General features: G+C 44.2%; 1 protein-coding gene across 5 annotated transcripts in view; it reads left to right on the plus strand.

The window, feature by feature from the left end:
- RTN4 (reticulon 4) overlaps positions 1–15,920 on the plus strand; it is a 172,360-nt gene that overhangs the window by 91,693 nt on the left and 64,747 nt on the right. The window contains exon 1 of one of the 5 annotated variants that reach the window (XM_070069115.2): positions 5,456–6,284. The exons of 1 other annotated variant lie outside the window; for it this stretch is intronic. In XM_070069115.2, the coding sequence (XP_069925216.1) occupies positions 5,723–6,284 (562 nt within the window). In that variant the 5' untranslated portion in view covers positions 5,456–5,722. Of the gene's footprint in view, positions 1–5,455; positions 6,285–6,430; positions 6,590–15,920 lie in introns of those variants that run through there. 3 more of the 5 variants (XM_070069111.2, XM_070069114.2, XM_089326452.1) reach the window with 3 other exon arrangements.

Consider the following 15,920-nt stretch of genomic DNA (forward strand, 5'->3'; position numbering starts at 1 on the left):
CTGTGCCACAGCGCCAGCCCCTATCTTTGATTGTTAAAAAGATTTATTTTACTTATTTGAAAGGCAGAGTTAGAGTGAGAGGGATCTTCCATCTGTTTATTCTTGCCCCAAATGGCCACAAGGACTGGGATTGGGCCAGGCCGAAGCCAGGAGCTCGGAACTCCATCTCTGTGTCTCCTACATGCATGCAGGATCCCAAGCACGTGGGCCATATTCTGCTGCTTTCACAGGCCCATTAGCAGGGAGCTGAGTCGAAAGTGGAGCAGCTGGGACACGAACTGGTGCACATATGGAATGGTAGCATTGCAGGTGGCAGCTTAACATGCTAGTCATGGCACCAGCTCCGAAAAATTATTTCCAAACTATTATCAAGATACAAAACTTGTGTTCTTCCTTTAAACATTTCAAATAGCTATCAGAATTTTCTTGTTAGTGAGAGTGATATTTATATCTAGTTCCAGGAAAATGTAAAAAGCTCTACTTTTAATTTTGGTATAGCAGCAACACTCTGCTTTATGCTTTGCTGATTTTCCTTTGAACACTGGGTAAACTCTTTACTCTTACTCATTCATCAAATATTTACTTCAAAAGGTCATTGAGATTAGTAATGCAAAATTCTTATTTTTATTTTCTGTCAGAGTCAAGTGCTTGCTATTGCTTCAGTATTTTTAATTTTTTTATAATTATATTGTTTTAATACTTACTGCTATTTCTGTATTTTTAAAGGATTTATTTACTTATTTAAAAAGCAGAGTTATGGTGTATGAGAGAGAGAGAGAGAGAATCTTTTTTTTTTTTTTTTGACAGGCAGAGTGGACAGTGTGAGAGACAGAGAGAGAGGTCCTCCTTTTCGTTGGTTCACCCCCCAAGTGGCCGCTATGGCTGGCAGGTTGTGGCCAGTGCGCTGCGCCGATCCCAAGCCAGTAGCCAGGTGCTTCCTCCTGGTCTCCCATGTGGGTGCAGGGCCCAAGGACTTGGGCCATCCTCCACTGCACTCCCGGGCCACAGCAGAGAGCTGGACTGGAAGAGGAGCAACCGGGACAGAATCTGGCACCCCAACCAGGACTAGAACCCGGGGTGCTAGCACCGCAGGCAGAGGGTTAGCCTAGTGAGCCGCAGCGCTGGCCGAGAGACAACTCTTCTAGCTATTGGTTCACTTCCCAAATTGCCAAAATGCCAGGTCTGGGCCAGGCTGAAGCCAGAGCCTGGGATGCACCCAGGTCTCCCACGTGGGTAGCAGGGGCCCAAATACCTGGGCCATCTGCTACTGGTTTCCCAGGAGCATTGGCAGGAACCTGGATCAGAATTGGAGCAGCCAGGACTCAAACTGGCTCACATATGGGATGCTGGTATCACAGGCAGCAGCTTAACCTGTTGTGTCACAACACTGGCCCCTGTTACTTACTATTAAAGTTGTAAACTTACCACCTTTCTATAATTTTTTAATGAAACCTTTATTAAATTAAAGATACTCATTCCCTTGAGCATGTTTTAAGGGTAGCAGTTCTAGAAACAAGTGTGTAGAAATGTCATAGGAGCAACTTATAAATAATATATGGAAACCCTATGACAATTTCCATTAATGATTTTTAAAAAGTCATAGTGGGAAAAATGGTATGGGAAAGCCTGAACTACTACTACTGCTATCACTACTACTACTACTACTTCTTTTTAAAGATTTATTTATTTGAAAATCAGAGTTAGAGAGAGGAGAGACAGAAAGGGATCTTCCATCTGCTAGTTCACTCCCTAAATGGCCGCAAAGACCCAGGGCTGAGCCATATTGAAGCCAGGAGCCAGGAGCTTTTTCCACGTCTCCCATGTGGGTAGCAGGGGTTCAAATACTTGGGCCATCTCCCCCCGCTTTCCCAAGCCATTAGCAAGGAGCTGGATCAGAAGTGAAGCTGGTGGGAATTGTAGCACCTATGGTGCTACAGCACAGGCCCCAAGCCTGAGTTTCTGATAACTAAACTGTGACAAAATGAAAAAAGTTTATACCATAAGATCTGGTCAGTAGGTTTTTTTTTTTTTTGTATGTATAGGTAATTAGCTGAAAATCATGCACATTTTTAATAATTATTGACAATTATGTGATAAAGACTCAAAGATGACAATTTTTGCCATCATTGTAGGAATGCTTTGTTTTAAAATGGCAATAACCTCCCACCCCTAGTTCTACATCAATACTTCTCTCTTCATATTCTTCCTTACCAAGAAAGTAAAACCAAACAAACTCAGAGACTCACACCATTTTGTAGAAATAAAGCCAGTCACTTCTGTGCAATTGATGTGCTTGGTCTTAAATATATTGTCAAAAATTAACTTATCAGCTAACATTGTCAGGGAATCTTGCTCTACTTTAAAAAATATTTCTTTTAAAATTATTTTTAAAAATTTTTTAAAATTATTTCTTAGAGCAGTTTTAGGTTTGCAGAAATGATGAAGACAAAGTATAGGGTGCACATATACTCCCACTCATACCCTTCAAAAGAGTTTTCATCATTACTAATGAATTACATTGCTGGACTACTTTAGGACTCACTTTCTTTTTTTTTTTTTTTTAAGATTTATTTTATTTATTTGAAAGAGTTACAGAGAGCTGTAGAGACAGAGTGAGTGAGAGAGGTCTTCCATCTGCTGGTTCACTCCCCAAATAGCCATAATGGCTGGAGATGAGCCGATCCAAAGCCAGGAACCAGGAGCTTCTTCTGGGTCTCCCATATCAGTGCAGGGGCCCAAACACTTGGGCCATCTTCCACTGATTTCCTAGGTGCATTAGCAGAGAGCTGGGTCAGGAGTGGAGCAGCCGGGACTTGATCTGGGGCTTTAACCCGATGCACCATAACACGGGCCCCAGGACTCACTCTTTATGTTGTAGAATTCTATGAGTTTTGCCTAATGCATAATATTATGCATCCACCATTACAGTTTAAGGCAGAATAGCTTCACTCCCCCTACCCAATCTCCTGTGTTCCACCTATCATCTCCTCCCTTCATTTTTTTTAAAGATTTATTTATTTGAAAGTCAGAGTTACACAGAGAGGAGAGGCAGAAAGAGGGGGAGGTCTTCCATCCACTGGTTCACTCCCCAAACAGCTGTAGCAGCTGGAGTGCACCTATCTGAAGCCAGGAGCCTCTTCTGCATCTCCCATGTGGGTTCAGGGGCCCAAGGACTTGGGCCATCTTCTACTGCTTTCCCAGGCATAGCAGAGAGCTGGATCAGAAGTGGAGCAGCCAGGTCTTGAACCAGCGCCTGTATGGGATGCCGGCACTACAGGAGGCAACTTTACCTGCTATGCCACAGCGCCGGCCCCCCTTCCCTTCTTTTTCAAAACTTAAATTAAGCTTAGGATAATATTAATCAATTGGAGCTAAGAATTTGCTTAAATTACCAATATTTCCCATGGCAATCAAATTTTCTTAATCAGTCTAGACTAGCACAGTCCAATAGAAATACAATTGTGAGCCATAAACATCTTTTTTTTTTTTTTTTTTTTTTTTTGACAGGCAGAGTGGACAGCGAGAGAGACAGAGAGGAAGGTCTTCCTTTGCCTTTGGTTCTCCCTCCAATGGCCGGTGCGGCCAGTGCGCTGCGGCTGGCGCACCGCACTGATCCGAAGCCAGGAGCCAGGTACTGGGGTGCAGGGCCCATGCACTTGGGCCATCCTCCACTGCACTCCCTGGCCATAGCAGAGAGCTGGCCTGGAAGAGGGGCAACTGGGACAGAATCTGGCGCCCCCACCGGGACTAGAACCCGGTGTGCCGGCACCGCAAGGTGGAGGATTAGCCTGTTGAGCCGTGGCGCCGGCCAGCCATAAACATCTTTACAATATCCTACAAGCTTCTTTAAAAAGAAATGATTAAAATTAAATAATATACAAATCCCAGTATATCTAAAATGTTTCAGTATCTAACCAATATAAACTGATATTTTTATATCTTTTGTACTCTTTAAACTTTTTTTGAAATTTTTATCTGGCAGGGAGAGAGAAATAGGGGGAAGGACAGAGAGAGTGCACATATAAGACAGTACCCCCATCTGCTTATTCACTCCTCTAATGCCTGCAACCGTCAGGGCCAGGCCCAGCTGAGACCAGGAACTCAGGGACCCAAGTACTTAAGCCCTCACCTGCTGCCTCCCAGGTGTGTGTGCATTAGCAGGAAGCTGGATAGGAGGCAGAGCTGGGATGAACCAGGCATTCTGATACAGCACATGCAAGTTTCAAGTAGGGACTGACAGCTGCACCACAATGCCAGGCACTGGTACTAACTCCTGAAATCCAGTGTGTGTTTTACATTTATGCATCTCATTTCAGGCATTTGGAGTGCTCACTAGCCACAAGGAGCTGGTTACTAAACATTGGATAGGGAAGGTTTAGACTGTGAACAACTTGAAAAGCAGGTATCCCCCTCTCCAGAGTAGGCCTGTGGCCGCTGGTTTGGACAGGTGATCAGGAAAAGAAAAGGCATTCCAGAACCTCTGCAGAGATGCTGATTCTTAGATGCAGTGCAACCATTTACTTTAAACTGTTGTTCTGGGAAAAGTGAAATGGGGAACATGCTTATTACTGTATCTTAAACCAAGAAGCACCAGTTTCCTGGCTCCCAGAAAGCCTGAATCATCTGAAGTGTTGACTCACCGAGCCCAAGGTGATTGAACTGTAATGTGAACCAAAATTGCCTTCCAAGGCGTCTTTCTCTTTCCATTTTCCTCTCTGCCCTCCCTCCCTCTCTCATTTTGGATGACTCATTCTCCTACCATGTAGAGTCCAGCAGCAGGAGAGCCCCAAATCCTCTTTGGAAGAACAGCTGACTTTCAGCCCCAGACAGCCACATGATCTAGCACAGCTCTGCCTTGCCCTCCTCATTTTAGGGTCTGCATTTAGACTGGGAGTGAGCCTAGAGCGGTCTTTGTTTTCCTTTCAGGGTGGTGGTGGTAGTCGTGATGTGTGATGGGGAATTTAAGTTTGGAAACATACAATCTTTCATTTCAGAATCTTTTAAAATCCGTAGGGCCAACATCCCAGGCCTCTTTGTACCTTTCTCCACTTTGGTTTTTTTCCTTTCCGGGGAGGAAAGTTTCCACCCCTAGTCCCCCAGGATAACGCCCTTCCGGTGGCGCGCCAGGAACCGCTTTGACCCCTCCCAGCCAGCGGCCCGTCCCTTTAGCAGTGCTCTAACAGACCGACCTCCAGTTGCGGGCAAGGCCAAGCCCCCCACCCCAATCCACATCTACCCAACGTGGAGGGCGGAGTGCCCATCTCCAAGCCCCGCCCACCGAACTCAACCCCAGCCGGTAAGAAAGAGGAAGTGCACGGAGCCCCACCCACTCTCAGCTCTCTCCCTTTCCATCGGGCCGGCCGGCTGCCCATCTTCTCTATCCCGCAGCCTATTGGCGCTTTCCCTCCCGCGCCAGTCCCTACCCTCCCCGCCGAGGAGGAGGGTGAGTCACGCCAAACTGGGCGGAGAGTCTGCTGGCCTCTCTCCTTCGCTCGTCTGGGCGGCGGCGGCGGCAACGGGGGGACGGGCGGGTGGCGCATCACGGGCGCGGAGGCAGGAGGAGCAGTCTCATTGTTCCGGGAGCCGTCGCCACTGCAGGTCCCTCGGCTCCGTGGGCTCGGCCCCTCTCAGTCTTCCCCAACCCCCACAACCGCCCGCGGCTCTGAGGAGAAGCGGCCCCGGCGGCGGCAGCAGCTGCAGCAGCATCTCCGGCCCGCCAACCATGGAAGACCTGGACCAGTCGCCGCTGGTCTCCTCGTCTGCGGACAGCCCGCCCCGGCCTCCACCCGCCTTCAAGTACCAGTTCGTGAGGGAGCCGGAGGACGAGGAGGAGGAGGACGAGGAGGAAGAGGAGGACGAGGACGAAGACCTGGAGGAGCTGGAGGTGCTAGAGAGGAAGCCCGCCGCCGGGCTGTCCGCGGCGCCGGTGCCCACCGCTCCCACCGCTCCCGCCGGCGCGCCCCTGCTGGACTTCGGGAATGACTTCGTGCCCCCGGCGCCCCGGGGACCCCTGCCGGCCGCGCCCCCAGCCGCCTCGGAGCGGCAGCCGCTTTGGGACCCGAGCCCGGCGTCGTCCGTGCCTGCGCCGTCGCCGCCGGCCGCTGCCGCAGTCTCGCCCTCCAAGCTCCCCGAGGACGACGAGCCTCCGGCGCGGCCGCCCCCGCCTCCCCCGGCCGACGTGAGCCCCCAGGCCGAGCCCGCGTGGACCCCGCCCGCCCCGGCCCCCACCGCGCCCCCCTCCACCCCGGCCGCGCCCAAGCGCAGGGGCTCCTCGGGCTCCGTGGGTGAGTGCCGCGCCCTCCCGCCGCGCGCCCCTCCCTCTTTTGTGTGCATTCCCCGCTGCCTCTGGCTGGGCCTTCTCCCCACCCGGAGGGGGCTTTGTCTGCCAACGTCGGGGCGATGGCGCCCCCCCTGGTGGGAGGCGCGGGGGAGAAGGGTGGGGCGGCCGCAGACGCCCGGGCGGGTTCTTTATTGTCTGGCTTTCGGGGAACACGTGCACCGCACCCCGCGCCCACGTTCTGGCCTCCGTTCGTTCGGCGGCGTTCCACTGCGTCCCGGAAGTTAGGCACCCACCGCTGGTGGGAGCTGGGTGTGTAAGGAGGAGCTGGGGTTGTGGCTTCGTTGGCCTGCTGCGGCTGCGGCTCCGAGGGGAGGGTGGGGCGCCCTGATCTTTTTATGAGGGGCTTTTGCCTCCCCGTCTGGGTTGCTGTAGGCGCGAGGTCCAGTGTCGCCCCGGGCTTGTGTGACTGCGTTCGGCCGCGGGCATCCTCCTCGCCCCCGCCCGACCTGGCGTGGGTGGCCCCCTTGGGCTTCACCCCCTCCCTCTCCTCTGGGCGCTTCTGGGGAGCTGGCCGAATGGAAAACGTCCACACTGACCCAACTGCGGTGAAGGGAGAGCGCCTCCAGTGGTTTGGGGCTGCGAGCAGCGGGGAGGACGGAGTCGGGCGAAGTCCTGCCGCCGCCCAGCTCACCCGACCGTAATGCAGCTTCCCACCGGAGACAGAGCCAGGGCGCGGGCATCTGGGCTTCTTGTGCCGAGGGGGCGCGGTTCTGCGGGGTCCCCCCTGCAGGCTTTAAGGAGGAGGAATTGCTTCTTGTTGGTGTGCACGGGCTTAGCCTTTTAATGCATCAGATAAAAAGGCAAAATGGTTGACATTCTTAAACAGTGAGAACCTGTGGATTCTATCTCGAGAAATGGCTAATTGAACTTGGGGCAGATTTATCTTGAGACTTAGCGAAATGACTTAGAGATATTTTCATTTATTGGTTAGAAATACTTTTTTTGGCATGTATGTTTTAGATTGACAAAATATGTAAAATAGTTTTCAAGACTTTCATATACATGAATATGTGGTTGTATTTTTTTGTTGTTGTTGTTTTTAGGAACATTGTTTTATTGCCCTTTTCATCTTGGAAAATTATTTTGGAAGGGAGGAAATCAAGTCTCCTTAGAAATTTAAACGCATCTTACAAGATGTATTCTTAAGTAGTTTGTTTTGCTACACAAAGTGTCCCACTGGCAATAAGGCCTTTCTTTTCCTTTTTTTTTCCTAAAGATATATTTAATTCCTTGAAAGAGCCACAGAGAGGGGGTAAGATATAGAGGTAGACCTTTCTTTGTGTGTGAAGGAGTAGCTGCCTGCTGAGAAGTTTTCATAGCTTGTAAGATTGTAAAGGTTCATTTCCTAGAAAATGTCAGTCTGAGATCACAGAATATTTATTTTCTTCAATTCATTACTCCACAATGGGGAAAATAAGTCCATTGTGATATTTTTGAATAACACTTTGATATTTATGTACCCCCCAAGGCACTACTCAGAACAGTTACCACTACAGTAAAGCTCTTGCAAGATCTTAGAGGAAGAATAACTCAGCTGTTTCTTTTTCTGTATATAAAAAAAATTTGAAAGAAAGTGAGATAGAAATATATAAAGAATGAAGACATTTTCAAACGGGGCATTTAGTGATTGACTTGTCACCATGTGTTTCTGCATGGAAACAAAGAGAAGAGTTCTGTTCTTGGAACATGGGGGATTTAAGTGGTTACAGCAGCCTCTTGGAATCTTGACTGTTGGAATCCTAAATTTAGAAGACAAAGGAGAGAGAATATTGCCCACTCAGGGATTCTGTGTAATTCTATATTGAGGATACCTATTTGGAAGCTTAAATTCCATTAGTGTGTCATGATTATGGTCATGAATAGTTAAACCATGCTATTGTGTCTAGATTTTTTTTAATGCTGTGAAGAGTTTGTTCATTAATTCAGCCTGTTATTGATTACCTAAGAGACAGGCATTGCACTGGGCTTGGGTATAGCGATAATAAGCACAACACATGTGTTTCCATTGGGGATAGTACTGATTATAAGCATATAAATAAAGAATTCAGAATACTGGTGTGAGGAAAGTAAACAGAACAGTGGCATTGAGCATGGTTGAGGCTTCTTTATGCCTTTCTGAGAATTCAAGATTTGAGCCTTAGAGATCAAAAATTTCCAAACACTAAGACAGAAGCCCTGAGGCAGGCAGTTGTGAGCTCCTTATGTGTTTGAGTGTCTGTTAAGACTAGTGAGGAAAAACTAGTGGAGAGCATTACAAAGTGAGTGAGAGGTCGGACACAGTCAGATCTTTGGGGATCTGTTTGTTAGGCCTGGTAAAAAGTTTGACTAAAAAATATACTTATTTTATAGATATACTTTTTTTTAAGGATTTATTTATTTATTTGAAAGAGTCACACACAGAGAGAAGGAGGGGCAGAGAGAGAGAGAGAGGTCTTCCATCTGCTGGTTCACTCCCCAGTTGGCCACATCGGCTGGAGCGGCACTGATCTGAAGCCAGGAGCCAGGAGCTTCTGGGTCTCAGAAGGGGGCCAAGGACTTGGGCCATCATCTACTGCTTTCTCAGGCCATAGCAGAGAGCTGGATCGGAAGTGGAGCAGCCAGGATTCGAACTGGCACTCCTATGGGATGCCAGCACTGCATGCGGCAGCTTTACCCGCTATGCCACAGCTCTGGCCCTTATAAATATACTTTTTAAATAATTATGATTTTGGAGCTAAAATGTGGTTTTGAAGATTCAGAAAGACTAAAAGGACTGATGTAACAAAAGACAAAATTAGGTGAGAAATGCACTGAACATGTGTAACAGATTAGCCTAAGTGGAAGAGGGTTTATAGATCCCTAACATTTGTGTATTTAATGTGGGTGTTTACATTATTTCTAAATTTTTTTTTTTTAAAAGCATTTTACTTGAAAGGCAGAGAGGGAGGTAAGAGAGAAAGAGAAAGAGAGATCTTCCATATGCTGGTTCTCCCCAAATGCATGCAGAAGTTGGGGCTGGGCCAGGCTGCATCTGGGAACCCAGAGCTCAGTCCAGGTCTCTCATGTGGATGGCAGGGACCCAAGTACTGGAGCTATCATATGCTGCCTCCCAAAGGTATACACTAGTAGGAGCTGAATCAGAAACAGAGGGGGGGACTTCCAGCAGGTACCCTGAAATGGGATGTGGGCCGCCCACGTGGCTACTTGAAACCAGCGCTGCATGCCCACCCTTAGGTTATTTTTGAGCAAACTCTGATTTACGTTGGTTGATACGTTGTAATTTTTGTTTTGTCTGGAGCATCTTCATTGCAGTGTACTAACTGTGAAGTCAGACTAAAACTTCTCATTTGATAGCTGGTTTTCAGAGAGACACTTGGTTCCGAGCTGAAAAAGTGCTTGGTTAACTTAATCATGGACAGGAACGGGATATAAGTTGATTGGAGAGAAATGTAAACGTAATCATCGAGGATGACTCAACTATCTCTGGACATGTTCTAACCCAGTACTAAGACTGGAAATGTGTGATACATCTGGATTCATTCTGAAGGGTATTGAATGCCAAATTGAGGAATTTGGATTTTAGTATCCTGCCTTAAATCATACTGCTTTAAGTCATGTAACATCCACAATTGTCCTTTGGTAATTCATGTTATGAAACAAAATTTTTATTGTTGCTTATAAAATAGGAGATTACTATTTTTCACCCCTTTTTTCATTACTGCTTTAGACATTGGGAAACCATTGTATTGAACTGAAGTAAAGTGTAATGAAAGCAATGTTAAAAAAAACTGGTGAAGGTTTCTAAGACAGTGGAAAGAAACGCAGGTGAACAAATTTAGAAAGCTTTTTCAGTACTTCTGAGAGTGATGAGACTGTCTGAACTAGTTCACTATCATTTCATTTAGTGCAAATAGAATAGAAAGGACCATAACAGACTTAAGAAGTGTGATTTCATTAATTGGCTGAAAATTTCTATCGTTAGGTTACAGAAAGGCTTTATGAAAGAATTGAAAGGAATTAGATGTCATGATTATAAATACAAAGAATATTGCTTATTAAATCAGTTTCAGAGACTGTCAAATTGTTAATTGCCTTAGAAATTTGTACACAATATTGCTAAACATAGGTTGTAGCTTGGAGCTTAGAAGTTTCTAGTCTTCAATGTTATAAAGCCATTTATTAAAGGATTATTTATATTGGCATGGTAGCACATAGTAGAAACTTAAAAAGATTTTGACTGATGCATAGTTTAAATCTTAGATCTCATTCCTTAATGTCAAGTCCAAGTTAATATTCATGTGACATTCCTAGGAAGTAGATTCCTCTAAAGAAAAAGATGTCATACCCTGTCTATTCCCTATCCTTTGAGTTTTTACCTCGAAAAGAAAGGGAATACTTGTGCTGCATTTAGAGATTCTGAGTAATTTCTCTTATTAAGGCATTTCTAATTTTCTAACTAGTTAAGCAAAATTAGGTAAGGTCATAACAGTCTTTATGGATATAGTGAATTATGTTTCAGATTGGTTCCTAGGAACTTCACTGTTAAATTTATGACCTATTTTAGTAATTTTCAAACTACTTCAAATCATTTTCAAAATAAGGTAATAAATCTATATGGATTCTTTAATAAATAACTAAGTAGAATAGTATTTAGAAAATATACTATTGTGAACTCTGAAGATTTGCTTTATTAAATATTTCCAAAAAGGAGAATATTATCTGTTTTCTAGTAAGTGACTATAATTTACATGTAGTTACTTTCATAAAATACCTGAGAGTATTTGAAACACTGTTGATTCAAGGCCCCAAGTAAATTGTATATTTTAAACGTATTTTGCTAGCCCCGATGCAAGTACCAACTTGAATAATGTATGATATTTCTTTTTTATTATTTATTTATTTGAAAGAGTTATAGAGAGAGGAGATACAGAGAGAAGAGATATTCCTTACTCCCCAAATGGCTGCAAAGGCCGGGGCTGGCCCAGGCTGAAGCCAGGAGTCAGGAGCTTCATCCAGGTCTTCCACGTGCCCAAGGACTTGGGCAATCCTCTCCTGCTTTACTAGGCACATTAGCAGGGAGCTAAATGGGAAGTAGGGCATCTGGGAGTCAAATCAGCACCCATATGAGATGCCAACATTTCAGGTAGTGGCTTAACTCATTGTGCATAGTGCCAGCCCCAATATATGGTATTTCTTGATTCTTCCTTGGAACCTCTAATTAAATAATAGAAGTAAATGTTGCAGATATACTATACTTACGGTACATTCTTTGAGACTTTTTGTTCTTGTTTCTAAATATAGATCTTGAAAGGTCTTTCTGGGAGTGACAGCTCCAGGGATGGGAAGTTTAATCCTAGAACTATAGTTTATCATTGTCTTTAAATGTATCAATGTGAACTTTGTGGCTAGCTAGAATAGTATACAGGCATGAAAAATGGTGAGACCCAGCTCAGTGATGCTAACATTTTCTCAGACTGCAGCCATCATCATCCTTTTTAACCCCAAAGAAGGAGTTCATGATTTCTTGTTTAATTTTCTTTTTATTAAATGTATTTGAAAGTTCAAGAGACAGAGATACAGAGGTCATCTGTCTATTGGTTCACTTCCCAAATGCCCGCAACAGCTAGGACTTGGCCAGGCTGAAGCCAGGAGCCTGGAACTCAGTGTGGGTTTCTCATGGTGGCAGGGACCCAAGTACTTGGAACGATCACCTGCTACCTCCCAGCCTCTGTGTTGGAACTGGAGCTGAAACTCAGATATTCTGATATGTGATGTGGGCATACCAAACAATGCAGAATGTTTGCCTTGATAGTTCTACATTTAAACTGTTTTGTTCTTATTTTCTTATATATTTATTTCATTGGAATGATTAATTTTTAAGTTGGGGTTCCTCAAGTGTTTCCATAACACTTTGTTTTTACCTCAGTATATATCATAAAATACATATGGCATTGGTATATTTACTCATTTCTGGCCTCTACTGGACTGTGTACTCCTAGAAGAAAGGGATATTACCTTTTTCCTTTGAGGAAAAGGACTGTGTGACCTTCTGTTTCCATTGTTGAACACAGTGCCTTAGATGTGGTAGGTATTCGGTTATTGAATGTTATAGACAAATGCTAACCTGTGTAATTTATATTCTGTATAGTTCTAGAATTGTCAGAATATTTCTTCTCAATAGAGATCCTAAGGTTGAGAGTTAAAGCTTTTATGTATATATACAGGTAAATGATTCCAAGCAGTGCTAAAAGAATATGCAGAGAAATATCTCCTTGTACCTGTTACCTAGGTTTCCCAAGTTGTATTCCATAAATCTAGACTTTGTAGTGGTTTCTTGGGATTCTGTTTAGAAACATTCTGTGGTTAAATATTTACTTATCTCTCTCTCTCTTTTTTTTTTTTTTTTTTTTTTTTTTTACAGGCAGAGTGGACAGTAAGAGAGAGAGACAGAAAGGTCTTCCTTTGCCTTTGGTTCACCCTCCAATGGCCACCACGGCCGGCGCGCTGTGGCCAGTGCACCGCGCTGATCCGATGGCAGGAGCCAGGTACTTATCCTGGTCTCCCATGGGGTGCAGGGCCCAAGTACTTGGGCCATCCTCCACTGCACTCCCTGGCCACAGCAGAGATCTGGCCTGGAAGAGGGGCAACCGGGACAGAATCCGGCGCCCCGACCGGGACTAGAACCCGGTGTGCTGGTGCCGCAAGGCGGAGGATTAGCCTAGTAAGCTGCAGCTGCGGCGCTGGCTACTTATATATCTTTATCTTACACAGAAGTAACTGAAGAATTCTGTGGGTGTACCATACAGTAGTCTTGCCTTTATCATGTTTTGCTTTCTGCAGTTTTGATTACCCGTGGTCAACTTTGATCCAAAAATATTTACAGGAAAATTAAATTGCTTACCATTTTGAGTATGGTGGTGAAATCTTGCAGTCTGCAGCTCTGTCCAGCCAAGGATGTTAGTCATCCCCTCTGTTACCAGAGTGCCTGTAAAAGTATCCCAGTGCTTGTGTTCAAGTAACCCTCACTTTACTTGATAACTTTGTGCAAAATGCAAGAGTAGTGATGCAGGCAAAGCTGTAAAATGCCTTTTTTTTTTAAATGAAAAGGTGAAAGTTTACTACAGGTATATATTAAGGGGCATCAGAAAGTTCATGGAAAATTTACATTATCTTTTAATTCCATTTTCTATGAACTTTTTGAAGCCTACCATATTGTGTTGGAAAAGCATAGTGCGAGGAGGCCATAATATCTACCTGTAACTATCTGTCTATATATCTATATCCTATATACTGTCTATCTACAGCATCCACTGGGGTACTTGGAACTTACCCCCTTGGATAAGGGGAGACTAACACTTAGTTTACTTAACAGTGGCCCCAAAGTGTAAGAGTAAATATGCTAGCAATTTGAATATGCTAAAGAGGAGCTGTACAGTGCTTCCTTAAAGTGAAAAGATGAAAGGTCAATATGGCATTTGAGAACGTGAACTCATATTCACACTTTTATTACAGTATGTTATAGTTGTCCTATTTTATTTTGATTATTGTTAATTTCTTCCTTTGATTTTTACATTAACTTTGTCATGGGTACACATGGTACTGTATATGGTTTCAGGCACCTGGTGTAGGTCTTGGAATGTATCTCCCATATTTAAGGTGAGATTACTACATCAAATAATTTAATCAGTCAATTGTTATGTAGGTTGATCCCTAGCTTTCTGTTAAAAATAACATTACTGCCGTTGCCACGGCTCACTTGGCTAATCCTCTGCCTGCGGTGCCGGCACCCTGGGTTCTAGTCCTGGTTGGGGTGCCGGATTCTGTCCTGGTTGGTCCTCTTCCAGTCCAGCTCTCTGCTGTGGCCCTGGAAGGCAGTGGAAGATGGCCCAGGTCCTTGGGCCCTGCACCCACAAGGGAGACCAGGAAGAAGCACCTGGCTCCTGGCTTCGGATCGGCTCAGTGCGCTGCCTGAGGCGGCCATTTGGGGGGTGAACCAATGGAAAGAAAGACCTTTCTGTCTGTCTCTCACTGTCTACTCTGCCTGCCAAAAAAAAAAAATAATAATAATAACATTACTGTGAACACCTTTTATGTACTTTAGTGCTTTTGTATGCGTTGTAGGATAAATCCATCCAAGTAAAAGTATTTATTATTTTTTAAAAAGTTTATTTATTTATTGGAAAGAGAGGGAGAGGGAGAGGGAGAGAATGAGTGAATATGTAGGCATTCGCTGGTTCACTCCCCAAATGGACTACAGTGCCAGTGCTGGGCGAGTCCGAAGCCGGGAGCCAGGAGCTGCTTCTGGGTCTTTCACGTGGGTGCAGGGGCCCAACCACTAGGCCATCCTCTGCTGGTTTGCCAGGTGCATTAGCAAGGAGCTGAAGTGGAAGTGGAGCAGCCAGGATTTGAACTAGTGTCCCAAAGGGGTGCTGGCACTGCAGGCGGCAGCTTTACCTGCTGCACCACAGCACCAGGCTGCCATCCAAGTAAAATTATTAGCTCAAAGGCTATTTACATTTGAAATGTTAACAGATAATTCCAGATTGTTCTATAAGGAGTTAGTCCAGCCTATATTCCTACCAACCGTATGTTAAAGTACCTTTTTCTTTATGCGTTGATTGATATAGTATACTGGTAAACTAGTAAATGGTTTAGCAGATTGTTCTTTGAATTTATACTTGGGTGTTTCTTCATAGGTTTAAGGTACCAATACCTTTTTTTCTGATCACTGCTGTTGCCTATTCTTTTTTGGGTTTTTGGTCTTAACCAGTATAGGATCACTTGATCTTTTCAAAGGAATTTAGCCTTTCATTATGTCTTGAAAATTTTTTCTTGGTTTATTTTATTTTGACCCTATGTTGTATTTTTCTGTACAGAAATTTTTATGTAGTTATATTTATCATTTTTTGTAATTTTTGAGTCATAAAAAATTGATTTTTGTACATTTGTGAGAAAGCCTTTCTCTTAGGTTGTAAACATTTTTTCATGCTTTCTAGTACTTTTAGGGTTTTTGTGATTTTTTTTTAACTATTTCTTTGATTCATTTGTAGTTTATTTTATTCTAGAGTGATTTCCAAGATGACTTTGCACTGTACCAATACCATTAATTGAATAATCCATCTTTTCTTAACCATTTTGAAATGCCACTTTTGTTGTGCTCTTATGGGTGAAATATTTTCTGTTCTATTTATCTATCCGAGACTTTTATTTACTGTAACTTTTAAATAAAATACTAGCTGATAGAGCTTTTCCAGAATTATATTTTCTGATTCTCTAAGTACATATGATTTTCTGTCTGATTTTAAGAATTTGTTTAATCTCTGTTGGAATTTTAATGGGTCACATTACATTACATGGAGTAATTTTTGGAAGAAATATATTTTGATATTTTGTATTTTTTAGGAAGCACATAATTTTTATTTATATATTTTAAATTTAGCATGAAATACAGACTTTAAAAAAATATCACATAGGTCTACCAGTGTGGAACAGCAGGTTAAGCCACCCCCTGCTACCCCAGCATCAGTATATGATTGGCGGTTAGAGTCCTGGCTGCTCTACTTCCAGTCCAGCTCCCTGCTAATATGCTTGGAAAAGCAGT

The sequence above is a fragment of the Oryctolagus cuniculus genome, chromosome 2 (assembly GCF_051225735.1).
Source record: "Oryctolagus cuniculus isolate XC-2025 breed Fujian yellow rabbit chromosome 2, ASM5122573v1, whole genome shotgun sequence".
Taxonomy (NCBI): domain Eukaryota; kingdom Metazoa; phylum Chordata; class Mammalia; order Lagomorpha; family Leporidae; genus Oryctolagus; species Oryctolagus cuniculus.